Source organism: Cervus elaphus, chromosome 27 (assembly GCF_910594005.1).
Source record: "Cervus elaphus chromosome 27, mCerEla1.1, whole genome shotgun sequence".
Taxonomy (NCBI): domain Eukaryota; kingdom Metazoa; phylum Chordata; class Mammalia; order Artiodactyla; family Cervidae; genus Cervus; species Cervus elaphus.
In genome coordinates, this window is record NC_057841.1 from 40,073,369 (window position 1) to 40,092,458 (window position 19,090).

The 19,090-nt window shown below is 39.3% G+C and overlaps 1 protein-coding gene across 2 annotated transcripts in view; it reads left to right on the forward strand.

Annotated features, from left to right (window-relative positions):
- Nucleotides 1-691: 691 nt before the first annotated feature.
- The window catches only part of SMCHD1 (structural maintenance of chromosomes flexible hinge domain containing 1), a 120,474-nt gene continuing 102,075 nt past the window's right edge, over nt 692-19,090 (forward strand). For both annotated transcript variants that reach the window (XM_043888882.1, XM_043888884.1), the window contains exons 1-5: nt 692-1,069; nt 10,242-10,317; nt 11,005-11,166; nt 14,246-14,328; nt 14,942-15,072. In XM_043888882.1, coding sequence (XP_043744817.1) covers nt 893-1,069; nt 10,242-10,317; nt 11,005-11,166; nt 14,246-14,328; nt 14,942-15,072 — 629 coding nt within the window. In that variant the 5' untranslated portion in view covers nt 692-892. The remainder of the gene's footprint in view (nt 1,070-10,241; nt 10,318-11,004; nt 11,167-14,245; nt 14,329-14,941; nt 15,073-19,090) is intronic.

The window sequence follows — 19,090 nt, forward strand, 5'->3', positions numbered from 1 at the left end:
AGGGGCCCCTTTGTCTCGGGGGTCCACGCCCAGGTCCACATAAAACCACTAGGCTCTGGGGCGGGAAGGACGGCGCCGGGTCTCTCGGCGTCGGTTCTTTCCGCGTGGGGACCCACGTGCTCGCTGCAGAGGTAGGTCCAACCACGAGGGCCGCGGCCCTGACGCTCCCCTGAGGCCGCAGCCCGGGTCGCGGCGCCAGGAGCTCGAAGCCGGACGAGTTCGGTCGGGGCTCATGGCGAGGCGGGAAGATGCAAAGACCCTCTGGGCCGGGAGAAAATAAGTCCCTCGGGAGACTCCCTCCGCTGCTCCCGGGACTGGCTCTCCCGCCTCAGTGACCGGCTCGCCCGCTCAGAGGGTCCGCGCCTGCGAGGGACGGAGCTCCGCTCTAACTTCGAGAGGGTGAAAGGGGCCGGGCCCCGGGCAGCTGCGGCGGCGGCGGGCGCCGAAGCCCCGCCCCGGCCCGCGCGGCCTGCCGACTTCGCCCCGCCCCTGCGCGCCGCCGGCCGCCCCTCTTCCTCCTGCGCCACAGTTCCTGGCGGCTGGCCTGGTCGCGGGTCGCGCTGCGAGCTCGTGTGGGCGGCGGCGGGCGCGGGTCCTGGCCCTGCGAAGAGCGCGCCGCGCGCCTCCTTCCCCCCCGGGAGCGGCGGGACGCGGAAGTGACGTGCTGCCCGGGCAGGAGCGCGTTTGAATCGGTTCCCGGGTGATCCTCGAGCCTGCTGCTGCTCGGCCGCCGCCGCCGCCGCCGCGGAGGGAGGAACTGAGCGCGCCAGGTTAGAGGCCTCGCGCTGCCCCGGGCGCTGGAGCTGAAGGCGCCAAGCGGGGCCCTCACTTCGGTTTTCAGCGCGGCGGCCCCAGGCGCCGGCACGGCTCTTTGCTCTCCCTGTCCCCCAATATGGCAGCGGCGGGTGGCGGCGGGCCCTCGGTGGAGACCGGAGAGGGTGGCGGAGCCGACGGCCCCAGGACGGTGTACTTGTTTGACCGGCGCGAGAAGGAGTCGGAGCTCGGGGACCGGGCGCTGCAGGTCGAGGAGGACTCGGACTTCGCGGCGTTCCGCGCCTCCGTGTGTCAGGTACGCGAAGGGGCGATAGAGGGATGCGCGGGTGGAGTTTGGGTTGGGAGGGTGACGAGAAGCCCAAGTTGCTCACCGCGGGGCAATAAACCTGTCACCCGGCCCGGGTCCTGCGGCCTTGGCGTCTCCCTCCGGGGTGCCCGCCATGCCCGAGGCGGCGGGGAAGCCTGGGGGCCGGGCCTGGGAGTGCGGGGCCGGCGGGTCGGTGGGCCTCCCTCTAACCCCGGCCTTGTGGCCGGGGTCGCGGTGTCCGGGCGGTGGTACCGCGGGTTATGAGAGCTCGACCTTCGCAGTGAGGCCGTGCAACTCATCTTTTGAGTCGGAAAGCCACTTGTGTCTCTTTTGGGTGGAACTTTTTTTTTCCTTTCTTTTTCTTCTTTTTAAGAGAGGGGAGTTCTCCCCCGCTGGCTCTGTCAGGAATGTCGTGATAGCTAGAAGTTGGGAGATTCCAGGAGTCGATTTTTCCTAGGTTCCTTCAGTGATGCAGTAATTTCCCCGGTCGTCCTGTCAAGGTTTGCGGGTGCGCCCTGGCGGGTCCTTCCGTCGTGAAAACACTTGACCTAGAGTTGCTCGCAGGTGGAGCTCTCTTGTGGTTTCCTGCACCCCCCAGCCCCATGGCGGGGGAGGTCCTGAACCACTCGAAGGGTGTCCGAGGGTATCTGCGGAACACCTGAGGACCGATATACTCCCTGTATTAGTTTGCTTGAAAAGTTAATAACTATGTAGGCAAAGCCCTACTTTAAACTGGAAAGTCTTTTCTAGATCTGAGGTGTTGCTGGTGCCTGAGTTTTAAAGAATGGATGTTATTTATCATGAGCTGCTTCAACCACTTGGGGCTCTGTTCAAGCGACAGAGAACACTTGGCTAACCAAGAAAAAGGACTTGGTGTGAAGCAGTGTTTTAAAACTTGAGTAGGCTGATGTCTTAGGGCTTCCCAGGTGGCTCAGCGATAAAGAATCCTGCCAATGCAGGAGATGCGGGTTCGTTCGATCCTTGGGTGGGGAAGATCCCCTGGAGAAGGAAATGGCAACCGAGTCCAGTATTCTTGCTTGGGAAATCTCACGCACAGGAGCCTGGCGGGCTACAGTCCATGGGGGTCGCGAAGATTGGGACACGACTGGTCCCGCACTCAGGCTGATGTTTTAGTACTCTTAATTTCGTATAGTAGTTGATGAAATAATTGAAATCAAGACCCATAGGCAGGAAAAAAAAAAAAAAACCACACACACACAAAACGACGTGAGAGCAAGCACTTTGATTTGTTCTTATTTCCAGGGTCTAGAATCATGCCTGGTATGTGGTAAATAGTCAAATTAGAATGACGACAAAATTTTAGGAACTCAGAAGTTCATTCTCTGTCTGGATATAGCACATTCCCATGTCCTTGAAAAGTGAATAAATGAATGCTCATTATTTTTGATGAATGTTTTGTATTTATCAGGGAAAGGGAAGCTCTTATTTTTGTAATTGATTATTTAAAATATTCATATTGGTTATATGTAAATGTTTTTAATCATGACACACAAAAATGACTTTAAAATGTCAGCGCAATAAAAAAAAATAAGGAACCAAAGAGGGGGAAAAATAAACCTTTTATTCACTGTGAAATTTATAACCACTGTTAGTAATTGGAGTTATTTCCTTGTGTTCTTACCGTCACCCCCCATTTTTAAATAATCTTAATACATGTCTGTATTCCATTTTTTCCACTTAATATTGTCAGTATTTTTCTATTTTAATGCAAATCTTCGTAGTCAAAGTGGTCTGTTTTGAACCAGTCACTGTTTACATATACAGATCTTTTTTGTTTGCACTTGCAGTCTTTATTTTTTGAGATTTATTTTTATTTTTGAGTTTAAGCTTTTTCCCCCCTCCATTTAAAAAAAAATGAAACTAGTTGATTTACAATGTCGTGTTAGTTTCAGGTGTAAAGCACAGTGATTCAGTTACATATATAAATTTTTTCAGATTCTTTTCCCTTGTATACATAGGCTTATGTCTTTGTTTTCTTTGGTTTAGAATCTTAGAAGTCAAATTCCTGGATCAAAGGTCAGGAATATAAAAGCTCTTGATATGTATTTTTAAATTCTTTTTCAGAAAGGTTGTACTAATTTGCCCTTACTCTAGAAATAATTCTCTCATGTCAAAAGTGTCAGTAACTGTGTTACATGTATAGGGGAAGTGTATTAACCTCTTGTTGCGGAAGTGGTAACTCACTTTTGGAGATGATGACTCACCTAAGTCAAACAGATAGTACAAAAGTTAGAATTCAGATCCAGAACCCAAGTTCTTTTTGTTACATACCATTCAAATGATATTCTTTGTTATAGAACATATAGAACAAATATATCTGTTCCATTCCTTCAGTATTTTAATAAGGAAAGTACTCCCTTTGATTAATTCTTTTCCTTCTCCCTCCTACTTTTTCCTGCTACAAAAGAGAAAGTTAACTTTAATTAGAAGGGAGAGGGAAGAACTAGTAAGAAAAAAATGGAAAGGGAGGCTTTTTTTTTTTTTTTTGAGAATTTAAAGCTAGATTATGCCACCTAATCCTGCAACTTTGTGTCCGTTACATACATGAAGAACTAAAATAAGTTCATAAGCAGTGAAACTGGGATCGGAATCTAGGTCTATCTGTTTGATTCTAAGGCTTGTTTTTGTTTTTAAACAATCTCCACAGGGCCCACACTATTTTCCATGTTAGAGGAGTAGGCAGATAGTGCACTAAATTAAAGTTTTTCATTAAAACTTAAATTAAAAAAAAAAAATCTTAAATTAAGTGTTTGTAGTGCTAGGAAGTATTATGGGTCCTAAACTGTTATATGGGGAAAAGCTCACTTTGTAAAAAAAAAAAAAAAGGAGTCAAGAGGCAGGAATAGAAGGTGGATTTGACAGAAGCATTTAGACCTGTGATAAGCAGTTATTGATTCACCTGAACCCTTGTGACCTCATAAAATCAAAGATTAGAAAATAACTTATTTGGCTAGTTCTTAATATGCCCAATCATTAAGTCCCATTTGTGCAAACCCTCCTCTCCACCCCTAATTTTGAGGAAATGCCTACTTTTTCTGAGTGGTTCCACTACTCCTTGTTACCCTATTATAGCACTTGTTATAACATTGTACTTAAAAAAAATTGTCTCTGTTCCTGGAGGTTAGGAGCCTTATCTTACAGTTGGTTTATAGCTGTTTAGTTAAATGCATCAACCTCTTTCTTAAAAAAAAAAAAATTTGTATATAGGGTATGTTGTGTTAAAAATTCCAAAAGATAATGCTATTCTCTCAAATCATCCCACCCTTGCCTTCTACAGAGTCCAAAAGTCTCTTCTTTACATCTGTGTCTCTTTTGCTGTCTCGCGTATAGGGTCATCGTTATCATCTTTCTAAATTCCATATATATGTGTTAATACACTGTATTGGTGTTTTTCTTTCTTACTTTACTTCACTGTATAATAGGCTCCAGTTTCATCCACCTCATTAGAACTGATTCAAATGCATTCTTTTTAATAGCTGAGTAATATTCCATGGTGTGTATGTACCACAGCTTTCTTATCCATTTGCCTGCTGATGGACATCTAGGTTGCTTCCATGTCCTGGCTATTGTAAACAGTGCTGCGATGAACATTGGGGTACATGTGTCTCTTTAAATTCTGGTTTCCTTGGTGTGTATGCCCAGCAGTGGGATTGCTGGGTCGCCTGGCAGTTCTATTTCCAGTGTTTTAAGGAATCTCCACACTGTTCTCCATAGTGGCTGTACTAGTTTGCATTCCCACCAACAGTTTTAAGAGGGTTCCTTTTTCTCTGCATCCTCTCCAGCATTAATTGTATGTAGACTTTTTGATAGCAGCCATTCTGACTGGCGTGAGATGGTACATCATTGTGGTTTTGATTTGCATTTCTCTGATAATGAGTGATGTTGAGCATCTTTTCATGTGTTTGTTAGCCATCTGTATGTCTTTGGATAAATGTCTGTTTAGTTCTTTGGCCCATATTTTGATCGAACACCCACATTTTTGTAGAGGTTTTTCACTTAAGTATACTGTGGATATTCCTGGTTTTGGGGTGATTGAGGGACAGAGTGATCAGATATAATACCAAAACACATATCAGTAAAGGCTAGTTTTTTGTTCAGAGATATACATTGAAGTATATAGCTTCTGATTGATCTAATCCATTAAACAAGTTTAAGGTATTTGAGGATTTTATGGTTTGCAGTTCATTAGCCCGTCATAAATATTTCTTGAGATTGGCTTTTGAGAGAAGTTGGGCAGCAATAGTTTGAAGCTGACCTAAAGACATGGAGGGCCGCTTCTTTATGTTACTCATTAAATAAAAATCCATATGCTTTAACTTGAACCCAGAAAAAGGTGGAGTTGAAGTGATCTTATAAAAATGAAACAGCCCAGTCAAGACTCTTGCCCAATATAGAATGTCATCCTGCTTTCATATAGAGAAGGGCAGACAAAATGTTTCTGTATTCAAGGCTATTTTGGTACTCATACAGGAAAGACTGTCAGTTAAGACAAATTTTTAGATTAAAAATATGGAGAGAGGAAGGTATGACATCTTGAGTAAAAGTGTAACGAATAATGTAAAAATAATTTGTGAAATACCAGAGCTATAAAATATTTAGAAAAGTTATGAATTTGAGAAATGATTTTGTGAAGTTATATATAAAGCAAAGAAAAAAGATACCTTATGTATCTTGACTGAATAATAGAGCCATAGAGAGAGTGTATGAAATACTTGTATATGCTTTTCAGATGTACATCAATCTTAACTCAATGTGACACCGTTTTTCAGTAATTATAAAAACACATGTTTTGTTCTACAGGATATATAACCACATGATCTAACAGTTGGGATGTTGCAGAAATAAAGTAGTAAAGTACTGAAAAATAAAGACAGTTTTAATTATATAAAAACCTAATGAAGATGTGTGAAGACAATTTTTATTTCTGTAAGCAAATAGAATCTTTTCTCCATCAGTGTATTGTCTATAGCTTCATTTCTCTTGGGTGGAATTAGGTAGAGTATATTTTTAACTTTACTATAGTATACCAAATTGCTTTTCAGTATGGTTTTATCCCTGTCCGCAATGTGTAAGTTCATTTTCCCTATATGGAGAGCTATACTTAATTTGTTTTTCCTTCAAAATATATAGCTATCTTTTTTTTTTAATAGAACTTTTATTTAAACTGAAATTAATAGTTGATTTATAGTGTTAGTTTCAAGTGTATAGCAAACTGCTTCAGATGTACACAAACACAGATGTATATGTGTCTATTTGTGTTTATACACACACACAGACTCACACTTTTTTGGATTATTTTCCATTGTAGGTTATTATAAGGTAATTGAATATAGTTTCCTGTGTTGTACAGTATGTTCTTGTTCTTTGTTTTATATATAGTAGTGTATATCTGGTTTTTGCTGTTCTTTGGCTGTGCAGTTTGCAGGATCTTTGTTCCCCAACCAGAGATTGAACCCAGACCACCATAGTGAAAGCACTGAGTCCTAACCACTGGACGGCCAGGAAATTCCCTAGTGGTGTGTATCTGTTAATCCCAGACTCCTAATTTATCTCCCCCCTGCTTTGCCCCTTGGTAACTGTAAGTCATTTCCCATGTCTGGGAGTCTGTTTCTGTTTTGTAAATTACTTCATTTGTATCTTTTTTTTAAGATTCCACATATAATTGGTATCATGTGATATTTGTCTTTCACTTACTTCATCTGATAATCTTTAGGTCTGTCCATGTTGCTGCAGATGGCATTATTTCATTCTTTTTTATGGCCAAGTAATACTCCGTTCTGTGTGTGTGTCTGTACGCGTACACACAGCGCATCTTCTTTATCCTGTCATCTGCTGACGGACACTCAGGTTGCTGCATGTCTTGGTTATTGTAAATAGTGCTGCTGTAAACATTGGGGTGCTTGTATCTTTTCGAAATAGAAATTTTGTCTTTTTCAAGTATATTCCCAGGAGTGGGATTGCTGGATCTTACAGTAACTGTTGTTAATTTTTAAAGGAACCTACATAATGGTTCTTTATAGTGGCTGTATCAGTTTACGTTCCCACCAACAGTATAGAAGGGTTCTCTTTTCTCCATGTAGACTTTCTGATGATGGTGGTTCTGACCAGTGTGAGATGATACTTCATTTTAGTTTTGATTTGTATTTGCCTGATGATTAGCGACGTTGGGCATCTTTTCATGTTCCTGATGACTGTGTCTTTGGAGAACTGTCTTTTTAGGTCTTCTGCCCATTAAAAAAAATTTTTTTTTTTTTTTTTTTTTTAAATACTGAGCTGTATAAGCTGTTTGTATATTTTGGAGATTAATCCATTGTCGGGTACTTCGTTTGCAAATACATTTTCCTATTCTGTGGATTGCCTGACTATTCATTGGAAGGACTGACGTTGAAGCTGAAACTCCAATACTTTGACCACCTGATGCGAAGAACTGACTCCTTTGAAAAGACCCTGATGCTGGCAGGAGGAAAAGGGGACGACAGGATGAGATGGTTGGATGGCATCACCAACTCAGTGGACACGAGTTGGAGTAAACTCCGGGAGTTGGCGATGGGCAGGGAGGCCTGACGTGTTGCAGTCCATGGGGTTGCAAAGAGACACGACTGAGCGACAAAACTGACTGACTGACTGAGATGATAATATGGTTTTTATTCTTCAGTTTGTTCATGTGATATATCACATTGATTGATTTGAGGATGCTGACAAATTCTTGCATCCCTGGATTAAATTCCATTTGATCATGTGTTATTCATTTAATGAGGGCCTGTGCTTTGTATTATCAGGACTTACACTTTTTGCCAGCCTTATGGGAGTGATGTGTGCTGTGTGCTAAGTCACTTCAGTCGTATCCAACTTTTTGCGACCCTACGGACCATAGCCCGCCAGGCTCCTCTACCCATGGGATGCCCAGACAAGAATACTGGAGCAGGCTGCCATGTCCTCCAGTTTTAATTTCTCTGATAACTAGTGAAGATGAGCATCTTTTCATGTTTTCCAGTTTTTCTCCTTTATGACTTGCATTTCTTGTGTACTTTCAGGAATGCTTTTCTCTGTCAATATTATTTCCGTATTTTTCCTCTACAATTTTGGATTAAAACACAGCTGCTTTAGTTCTCTTGGGGTTTATTTTCATGTATGTTGAGATGGGGATTTCTAATGTTTCTGTACCATTAACTGTCTCAATATTCTTCCTCACCAGTTTGTAATGTCGTTCCCCTAAAATGAACCTGCATATACTCATTATCCACATTCAACAGTTCTTAAGTATTTGCCACGTTCGCTTCATTTTTGCCTTTTGAAGCATAGTCCAGGCCTTAGTTTACTTCACTCCTGTATACTTCAACATGCATTTTATTATCATACCATCAAAATTAACATTTTAATGGTATTATCTAACAGTTAATTCCATGCTTAGATTTGTTTGTCTCAAAAATGTCTTTTTATGGTTGGTTTGTTTAATCAGGGTCCTTATATTGAACTTGGTTTTTTGTTTCTTAATTTCTTTTAAAATTTAGAGCATTTTAGCAAAATACCTTCCCCCAGTCTTTTTTGTTTTTCCTAACATTGACTTGTTGAGGAAATCAAGTTGGTTTGTCTCTCATATTCCACATTCTGGATTTGTCTATTCCTTTATGGTGTAATTTAGCTTGTTCTAACTCCACATACTCCATAAACTAGAAGTTATTTTTACAGACTTAAGATTTAGGCTCAGCTTCTCTGGGGTGGAGGAGAAGATGCTTCATAGGTGGTGTTGGTACTTCATATCATATCACATCTGAAGGCACTTAATGTATGGCTGTTTGACTCACTCTGTTTCTTACCACTGTTAAGTGGTAAGATCGAGCGAGTGGGATTCAAGTGGGTTCAGCTGGCTTCCTTCGTGATAAAGTTTTAATTTAATGGTTCATTCATTGATAGTGCTGTTCTGATTGCCATTCCTCCATTTATTAACACATTCTCTGCCTCTAATTGATGAGGCAAAAGAACAACTTTGCTTCATCAATTAGAGACACATAGTTACCGTGAAGTCTGATTGGTACAAGAAAGCAGGATAGATGGTCTACTTTCCCTTTAATTTGTTGGTGTTCAGAGTAGGGAGTTGGTTTTCAATTAGTTTCAATAGTGACCAATAGGGTTTTTAGATCAGTATTGAAGACTTGAGTATCATTAGTTTAGATTTTTTTTAGTAATCGTCTGTGTAAGGTTGGTTTAAATTAACTAGTTCATCATTACCTGAAATAGAAGTCAAATCTTTTAACTGTGTGTTGCCGTATTGTTTGATTTTGGAAACAGGGTGTGTTTTTTTATTTTAATGACATGTAATATTTTAATGAAAACATTAACTCATCTTTCTAATTCTTATATTTGCTTTGTTGTGAAATTTCAGGTTTTCATGTGTTTTTTTGGTCATTTACTTTTTCCTGTCCTTTTATTGTTCATGGCTTTTCCCTCTTTGTTGACTTTCATCTTGATTTATGAAGGCTTTTTTCTCTGAAGGATGTTAGCACTTGTTTTGTGTTGCAGCTTACTCCCCTAATTTATAATTTGCCTTAATTTTTTAAAGTTACACTTTTGGAAGAGGTTATAATAGATACAGAGGTTCTTTATACAGACATCCTGCATAGCCTGCCAGTCTTTGTATCAGTCTTGTAAAGTATTAACCTCTATTTTCGTTTAGTACTTCTGTTTTTACATATTTAAGTATTTTAATATATATGAACATAAGTGTTAATGCTTTGCTCCAAATAAGTTTACTTTATATATTGACACAAAATAATATGTCTTTTGTCTGAGAGCTCTGCTGATGTTAAACACTTTCAAAATGTTCACTGTTCTTAGGTGACATAAAATAGCAGAAAAATCTACCTTGTTAAGCAAGTAGGTAATTTATAGATAGATTTGTGGTTAATTATGCAAAGGCAAAATTTTAAAATGTTAAAACATATTTCTCAGAAAAATGTAATACTAATTGTTATAATATATGTATTGTATATTTATTGTATACTATATTGTATATTTATATATATATAATATAATTGTGTATATATAATATCCTTATCAGTATTTTCATATTTTTGTAAACTTGACTAGTGCATTTATTTCCTTTCTATAATAATTGATTTTATTCTGTTATTTTCGGTAGACACTTGGCATTTCACCTGGAGAGAAATTTGTCATTACAACAACAAGTAGGAAAGAAATTACCAGTGATAACTTTGGTAAGCAACGTTGCATTTATGCTTTTATATTTAATATGTTCTAGTACATTATAAGGTAATGACTATTTTATTACATAGATAAGCATCAAAAACTATCGATATTTTTGTTTACTTTGTTGAAATGGGGGAGGAAACTGACTGTACACATCTACTTTGTCCAGAGCTCATACTTTTCAAGCATGGTTATAAGAAAAGAGTTATCACTTACGGCTACAAAAGATGAGACCTTGCTCCACATCCAGCCACAGGTCTTCTTCATGGACCCTTAAGAGCTACTTCTGACCAACTTGGATTCTTCCATTATCTTTTTCTACCCGGTTACATTCTTAAGACGTGCCAATTTTTCATGCCTGATTCCTTTTTGGATTTAATAATTCTTCCCATTCATATTGATAACCACTTTAATTAGTTCCTCATTTGATTTTCTGTGACAGTTTGACTTAAGAATTGAGTGTTTCAGGTGAGTGGAAGTATTTGGACCTATTCCACTGATATTCTTAACACAGCGCAACTGATTATAGATCAGTCCATTGTGTGGGGATTTGCCTGTATGATTTTTTTTTTTTTTTTTTTTGCCTGTATGATTTTTAAAGTCATTTCATAGATATAATTTATATATTTAAAATTATAAATTCATTGTGTTTTGGATGCTGGCTTAGCACTTAAGATGTTACTTCTTGATTTCAGATGAAACTGTTAAAGATGGAGTCACTCTATACCTGCTACAGTCAGTCAATCAGTTACTGCTAACAGCTACTAAAGAACGAATTGACTTCCTACCTCACTATGACACATTGGTTAAAAGTGGCATGTATGAATATTATGCAAGTGAAGGACAAAATCCTTTACGTAAGTATTCCATTTGTACTGATTGTGATAAACTGTCACTCACCTTTATTCCCTTGATCAGACTTTTTAAAAGTTCTTTCATTCTACTTTATTCAAAGACTATGATCAGTTCTTGTGAACCTCCTTACTTCATCTCTTCATCACAATATATTTCCTTTTCTACCTAAGTCATCTTACATCAAAGTAAAGATACCTCTCCTTTAAAACTAACGTAAAATGAGAATTCATTCCTTTTCAACTCATAAGAGATGGTGTCCTTACACATCTACCTCCTGTACACTCTCCTTTCCTGTTATTCTTCCTAGCTTCCTAAACTCTTCTCCCAGTTGAGAAGATATTTGTTATACCTTGCACATTTTTTGTAGCTGAACCGCACAACTAAGTGGTTTGTGTTCTTTATTGTTTCTTTATCATTTCTTCCCACCTTTACTATTAGACAGTTTTTGTCCTACCTTGGATTATTTTGATTTAGAGAATCTCTTCCATCTGGACTCTGCAAAAGTGTTCAGGTATTCATGATAAACTTTCTTTTTTTGACCATGTAGCTTGCGGAGTCTCACTTCCCTGACCAGGGATTGAACCTGGACCTTGACAGTGAAAGCCTGGAATCCTAGCCACTAGGTCACCAGGGAGCTCCCTGTAAATTTTCTTTCTTTTAAAAAAAATTTATTTTTGGCTGCACTGGATCTTCATTGTGGCATATGGGCTTAGTTGCCTCACAGCATGTGGTATCTTCCCAGACTAGGATCAAATCTGTGTCCCCTGTGTTAGCAGATGGATTCTCAACCACTGAACCACCAGGGAGGTCCCCTGTAAACTTAGTTACTAAATTTTTTTTTCATTGTATATGCATTAGAATTGGTAGAAAATTAGAAAACATAGATAAACAAAAACAACACAAAGAATATTCCTATCTCTACCACCCAGATGTAACCACCACCAACACTTTGGTGTTTATTGTTTCAGACCTTTTCATATATATATATATATATTTTTTTTTTTTTTGGTATTATATGGTGCATACTTTATTTTTTTCCCTTTTGTTGTGCCACACAGCTTATGGGATCTTAGTTTCCCAACCAGGGATTGAACTCAGGCCCTTGACCGTGAAAGCCCAGAGTCTGAACTACTGGACTGCCAGGGAATTCCTCATGCATTCTTTTTAAACCAATCTTAATTTAAAATGTAATGAACATCTTTAACATGTATGTCAATATATATTTATTTTAGGGCTTACACAGTATTTAGATAACATAATTTATTTGAACACTATACTGTTGTTTTTGGGACTAAAGTCCCAAACAACAAAAACTGTTGCTTTGGGGTAAAGAATCTGCCTGCAGTGCAAGAGACCCACGTGACGCTAGTGATAAAGAACCTGCCTGCTGGTGCAGGAGACGTAAGAGACATGGGTTCAGTCTCTGGGTCGGGAGGATCCTCTGGAGAAGTGTATGGCAACCCACTCCAGTATTCTTGTCTGGAGAGTCCCAGGAACAGAGGAACCTGGTGGTTTACAGCCCATGGGTTCTCAAAGAGTCTTGCACGACTGAGCAACTTAGTGCACAGACAGCTACATACATACTGCTGTTACTAGACAGTCAGGTTATTTCAGGTTTTTTTTTTAATTGTTGCAAATGACTGAATATTCTCGTGACTAATTCTTCTTGTACTTTCTTACCTTGACTGCTGCTGGTACTGTCACTACTCTCAGCTGCAGAGCCAGACACTGTGTCAAGTGCTTTATGAGCATTTTCTCATCTGCTCCTTAATCCTGTGTGTTAGCTAACATTAGGTAATGACCTTATTTTGTAGAAGTAACTGAGATAGCCACAGTTTTACTCTTTCCATTAAGCGTGGTCTGTTCCAGCTGTGCATCACCTCTACTCATTATTGAGCTTGGTACAATGGTAGGACATCACACCTAAAACTGAATTTTTCTGTCCTTCCATCTGAATTTTCCCTTTATGGAAAAAGATGACCATTTTTCCAGTCTTCTAGAACAAGCACTCAAAGCCACCTTGAATTTCTTTTTCTTGCTCCTTTTATATCTAATCAGATACTAAATTCTACTCATTTTTTCCTTTGAAATTTCCCTTAACTCTTTTTCGTCCCATTTCCTGCAGTGTCCCTACTTCTCCATTATCTAGTTAATACCCTTCACCAGATCTTTATACATATCTGATTTGTGATGACTACTTTCCAACTAGTTTATAAACAGCGCCATCCCCTACATGTTTAGCATTTGGAAGTGCTTGCTGGAATGCTACTTTGTGGGTTAATTACAGCTTAAGTTGAGTTACGCTTCGGTGAAAGAGACGTTAATTTAGCATGCCAACCCTTTTAATTAAGGAGATAAAAGTGGGAAGTAGTTTGGATACTAACCCTGGAGAAAGGAGAATGTTAGAAATAGCGCTGCTGCTGCTGCCAAGTCGCTTCAGTCGTGTCTGACTCTCTGCGACCCCATAGACGACAGCCCACCCGGCTCTACCATCCCTGGGATTCTCCAGGCAAGAATAGTGCTGAACCACTGATAAACTGAAAGTCAGGCTGGTTGTATAGTAGGAAATTAAGAGCAGTTTTGTGTCAGTTAAGCAGATACATTCTGCCATTTCACAAGTTGGTGTTGCGAGATAGATACCTGTATCTAGATTAGCCCTTAATAGACACTTTTATATTTGTCCCATATCCCTAAATGTGCTTACTTTTGACTTGTGCATGATGTAAGTACGTATCACAGACTATTATTTGATTTTATGGTTATGGTCTTCTGTTTGTCTCTTATGTGTGTATGTCTGTCTTTAGATTATAAACTCCTTGAAGCCAGGAATCATGGCTGGCTCACTCGTGCTGTGTAGTGCCATACAAGTACTGGTTGGTGACTGCTTTTTTTATGCTGTTGGTGACTGATGATGCCTTATTATGTTTGTGTCATTAGGATCAGGATAATACTTTAATTTTAGCTCTTTGGAAAATAAAAGTGATGGCTTAAGGTACTTCAGAGTTCCTTCTACTTCGAACTTTTATATGATGTATTTAGGAGGGAAAACTTAAGCAGTAATGTTTTCTCACTCTCTTCCAGCATTTGCTCTTGCAGAATTAATTGACAATTCTTTGTCTGCTACTTCTCGTAACACTGGTGTTAGAAGAATACAGATCAAATTGGTAAGAAAATAATACTCTAAGTCAAATTAACTTGTGTTTTTATGGAAGTACTGCACGTTTATTGGAAAAAAATTAAAATATAAACTAAAAGTAGAAATAATTATCTGATGTCTCATTAAAATTTTTTCACTTGCCCTTTTCCTATGCATATATGTATACATGTATGTGTGATCATAGTGTACGTTTTGTTTGTGATCTTCTATTTTCCCTTAGAAGTAGATTGTAAACATTGCCTTATCATGGCTATTCTGCAGTGTAGTACACCACTGATGCAATTTGGTTTATTGAGTGTAATTAAATTATGTAATCAGTCTATGGCTGTTGAACATTTAGATTTGTTTCCCTTTGTTTTTGCCATTGTAAGCAGTGCTGATATCAGGAGCACCCTTATAGATCTTTGTACACATCTCTGACTAGTTCTCAAGCTGCATTCTGAGAAATGGAATTTCTAGGTTAAAGGACATGAAGAATTATAAGGCCTTTGGTTCATGTAGCTGGAGTGCCTTTTAGAAAGTTGTATGAGTGAGCCCAATGAATCACATTTTTTATATTGAACTTTTCATGTTTTTAATATTGATACAACTTTTCCTGTCTTTTTGAACTTATTTCATAGCATTTTGATGAAACACAAGGAAAACCTGCCGTTGCAGTGATAGATAATGGAAGAGGAATGACCTCTAAACAGCTTAACAACTGGGCCGTGTATAGGTTGTCAAAATTTACAAGGCAAGGTGACTTTGAAAGGTTAGAGAACCTTACTCACTTTTTTATGGGCAGCTGGGTGTTTTAATAAGCAGAAGAACTCTTCTATTTCTTTAGTTATATATGTTATCAGCATATTTATTTAGAGTTTTATAATAAAAGTGTTTAAGATCAATACTTAAAAAGTCAAAACTGCATAAATCATATTGTACCCTTCATTGACTGATTCTTTCTGCATTTCCTGAGGTGTGTAGGAGTTACGTTGATATGTTGCCTACTGTGGAGTTTTCCCCCTTTTCTTAATAAGTTTGAAGAAAGCTGTATAGTGTCTAGAGCAGTAGAATGTTTTTTAAGTGGGTTTTAGAAATCACCTCATACCTCGTGCAAAATGTCCAGGGAACCACATGTAGTACTCTGGAGCTCACTGTGGCTCTTTCAGGGATCTGCTTTACAAAACGTTCACAGCTGTTAGGGAGTAGAGTCTAGGCAAGAGTTTTGTATGGGAATATGTTTGTAGAAAATATCCTGAATGAGAATGTCATAGAGGAAACGAAGTATACTCAGAACTGTCAGGGATATAAAGATTTAGGTCCTTGAGATAGGTGAATTCTACTTAGAGCCATGACTCACAGTGGGATTGATGTTTAAGCTATGTTTTATAATTTAAGAAACACATGTGGGGAGAATCTGCTAACATTCTTATTAAGAAGTTAGTATTTATTCATGTCCTATTTCCTTTGCTCTTTGTTATATCAAGGAAAGTCACCCAAATTTAAGGATCTGTCTCAATAATGTGTAAAATTAATATACTTAATGCATTTGCCTTCTCATTTCTGAGATTTCAGCGCTCAGAGTTTTCATCAACTTTGTAAAGCCTTCCGTGCCATGATTAGAGGCAGTAAGTGAAAAAGCAAGGGCTCTGGGATCATTTGGCCTCATCTGAATTCTAGCGTTACTAGTTGTATGACACTGGTCAAGGTACTTTACTTCTCTTTGTCTCAGTTTACGTATCTGTAAAATGGGGCTAATACTGCCTAAGGTTTTGTGAAAACCAAATGAGTTAGTGCATGTAAAATCCTTAGAGCCTGGCAAATGATAAGCAGTCAGTAAATACAAGCTATCATTGTAGCTATTCGAAGAAGGCAGTGGCAACCCACTCCAGTACTTTTGCCTGCAAAATCCCATGGACAGAGGAGCCTTGTAGACTGCAATCCCTGGGGTCGCTAGGGGTTGGACACGACTGAGCAACTTCACTTTCACTTTTCACTTTCATCCACTGGAGAAGGAAATGGCAACCCACTCCAGTGTTCTTGCCTGGAGAATCCCAGGGATGGGGGAGCCTGGTGGGCCGCCGTCTATGGGGTTGCACAGAGTCAGACACGACTGAAGTGACTTAGCAGCAGCATGGTAGCTATTCCTTCTCATTCTTGGCCTCAGATTTTTCTACAACTGTTCTTATTCACCATTTTCATGAGTACATGCCACTTCAAAGATTTATAAAATAGCCATAAAGAAGACAGTGATCTTTCATAGTCTAAAGATAGAATTTAGCATAAGATAGAAATATTCAGTAGAAGTGAAAGGAGGACAGATGGCAGATTGGGGCAAAGGGTCAGAAAAAATGTTAGTTAAATCAAGTGGAAGAGTTGAAAGAAGTGGAGCTTTTTAAACCTAATTCAAATCTTAGGGAAATTTTAATTTTTGGAAGAAGTCTACCTGTTGTTGGATCTGATCCTAGCTTTATGGATATTGCACCCAGACACACAGTTGTTACAGTGGTCATGTACTCATACTGTCTGTGAACCCAGAACCATCAGTCCCTTAGCTCAGTCCAGTTTCTGTTGGTGTCGGTTGTAACCCCCCTCCCCCACACTGCTCCAGCTTCTGCTTCTATAGAGAAAATGATCAGCTGTTTTACTGCTTCCAGTTAAGTTTTTTTTTCACTGAATATAAGGATGTTCGTATATAGGGAATAAGCTATGGAAGAAAAGGAAGGATAGCCTAAAAACACAAAGCAGCTGACTGTCTTGACTGTAGTTTATGTTGTAGTAGAGGAAAAGCCTAAAGTAAACCAAAAACTATATAAGCACTTCAATTATTGATAAGAAAATATCAAGTAACGTGTTAGAGCCTGATGGCTGTCTTCTTTAGGTGAGGTGATTAGAAGAGAATCAGAAGAATTAGAAGAGGTGATTTGAGGTTAGATTTCAGTTGAGGCTTGAGTGATTAGAAAAGAAACACCCAAAGTGAAAATCTAGGGCAAGAGCATTCCAAGTAGAAGAACATCAGTAAAGACAAAGACCCTGAAACTGTGATCACCGTGTTTCATTTGAGAGACAAAAGGAAGACCAATGTTAGAGCATTTTGAAGAGGACAGTAGTGGGGGATGAATTGGAGAGTTCTATTTTGACAATATTATTTAAAAGTCTCATTCAAAAAAAAAAAAAAAAGTCTCATTCACTTTGGTACAACCCTTTCCTCTCTTTTATTTTGAAAAATTTCAAATTAATAGATATATTGTAAAAACTTCAAATAAAAAGCCAGCAATAAGTCAAAAAATCAGTTTTAGCACTCCTGTATCCTTCACCTAGATTTCTGTTAACATGTTGCCACATTTGTAACCTTCTGTTTGTGTGTGAGTGGGTGGGTGTGCACATGCATGCACACAGAACACAGTTTCTCTTTCTAAATCATTTGTAAGTTGCAAAATCGATATTTTACTGCTTAATAACTATACCATGTTATTTCCTTCACAGCTGTGTTTTCATAAATAGCCATGATATTATTACACTCAAGACATTTCTTAGTGATTCAAAATAGCTAATATAATGTCCATATTCAGATTCCCTTTGTCATGTCTTTCTTGCCTCCTTTATTCTATAATTCCCCATATTTGTCTTTCATGAAGTCTTTTTTGTTTTGTTTTTTTAATATTGTTCAGGCTAGTTGTAGAACAGTCTACCGGTTGGATCTCCTGAGTGTTCACTGAACACTATTCTTTCCCTCAACATTTTATAAATATTTTCAAACATACAGAAAAGTTGAAATTCTGTAGTCAATATGCAACATATTCATACTAAGTTTCTACCATTGACAGTTGCTTTACCACATCTCTTTTTATTCCACTAACCTTTCAGTTTAGTTCAGTCTCTCAGTTGTGTCTGACTCTTTGTGACCCCATGGACTGCAGCATGCCAGGCCTCCATGTCCATCACCAGCTCCTGGAGCATGCTCAAACTCATGTCCGCTGAGTCAGTGATGCCATCCAACCATCTCATCCTCTGTCGTCCCCTTCTCCTCCCGCCTTCAATCTTTCCCAGCATCAGGGTCTTTTCAGATGAGTCAATTCTTTGCATCAGGTGGCCAAAGTATTGAAGTTTCAGCTTCAGCCTCAGTCCTTCCAATGAATATTCAGGACTGATTTCCTTTAGGATGGACTGGTTGGATCTCCTTGCTGTCCAAGGGACTTTCGAGTCTTTTCCAACATCACAGTTCAAATGCATCAATTCTTTTATACTCAGCTTTCTTTGTAGTCCAACTTTCACATCCGTACGTGACTACTGGAAGAGCCATAGCTTTGACTAGACGGGCCTTTGTTGGCAAAGTAACGTCTCTGCTTTTTAGTATGCTGTCTAGGCTGGTCATAACTTTCCTTCGAAGGAGCAAGCGTCTTTTAATTTCATGGCTGCAGTCACCATCTGCAGTGATTTTGGAGCCCCACAAAATAAAGTGTCTCACTGTTTCCATTGCTTCCCCACCTATCTGCCATGAAGTGATGAGACCAGATGCCATGATCTTGGTTTGCTGAATGTTGAGCTTTAAGTCAGCTTTTTCACTCTGCTCTTTCACTTTCATCAAGAGGCTCTTTAGTGCTTCTTCACTTTCTGTCATAAGGGTGGTGTCATCTGCATATCTGAGGTTATTGATATTTCTCCCGGCAATCTTGCTTCCAGCTTGTGCTTCATCCAGCCCAGCATTTATCATGATGTACTCTGCATGTAGGTTAAATAAGCAGGGTGACAATATACAGCCTTGATGTACTCCTTTCCTGACTTGGAAC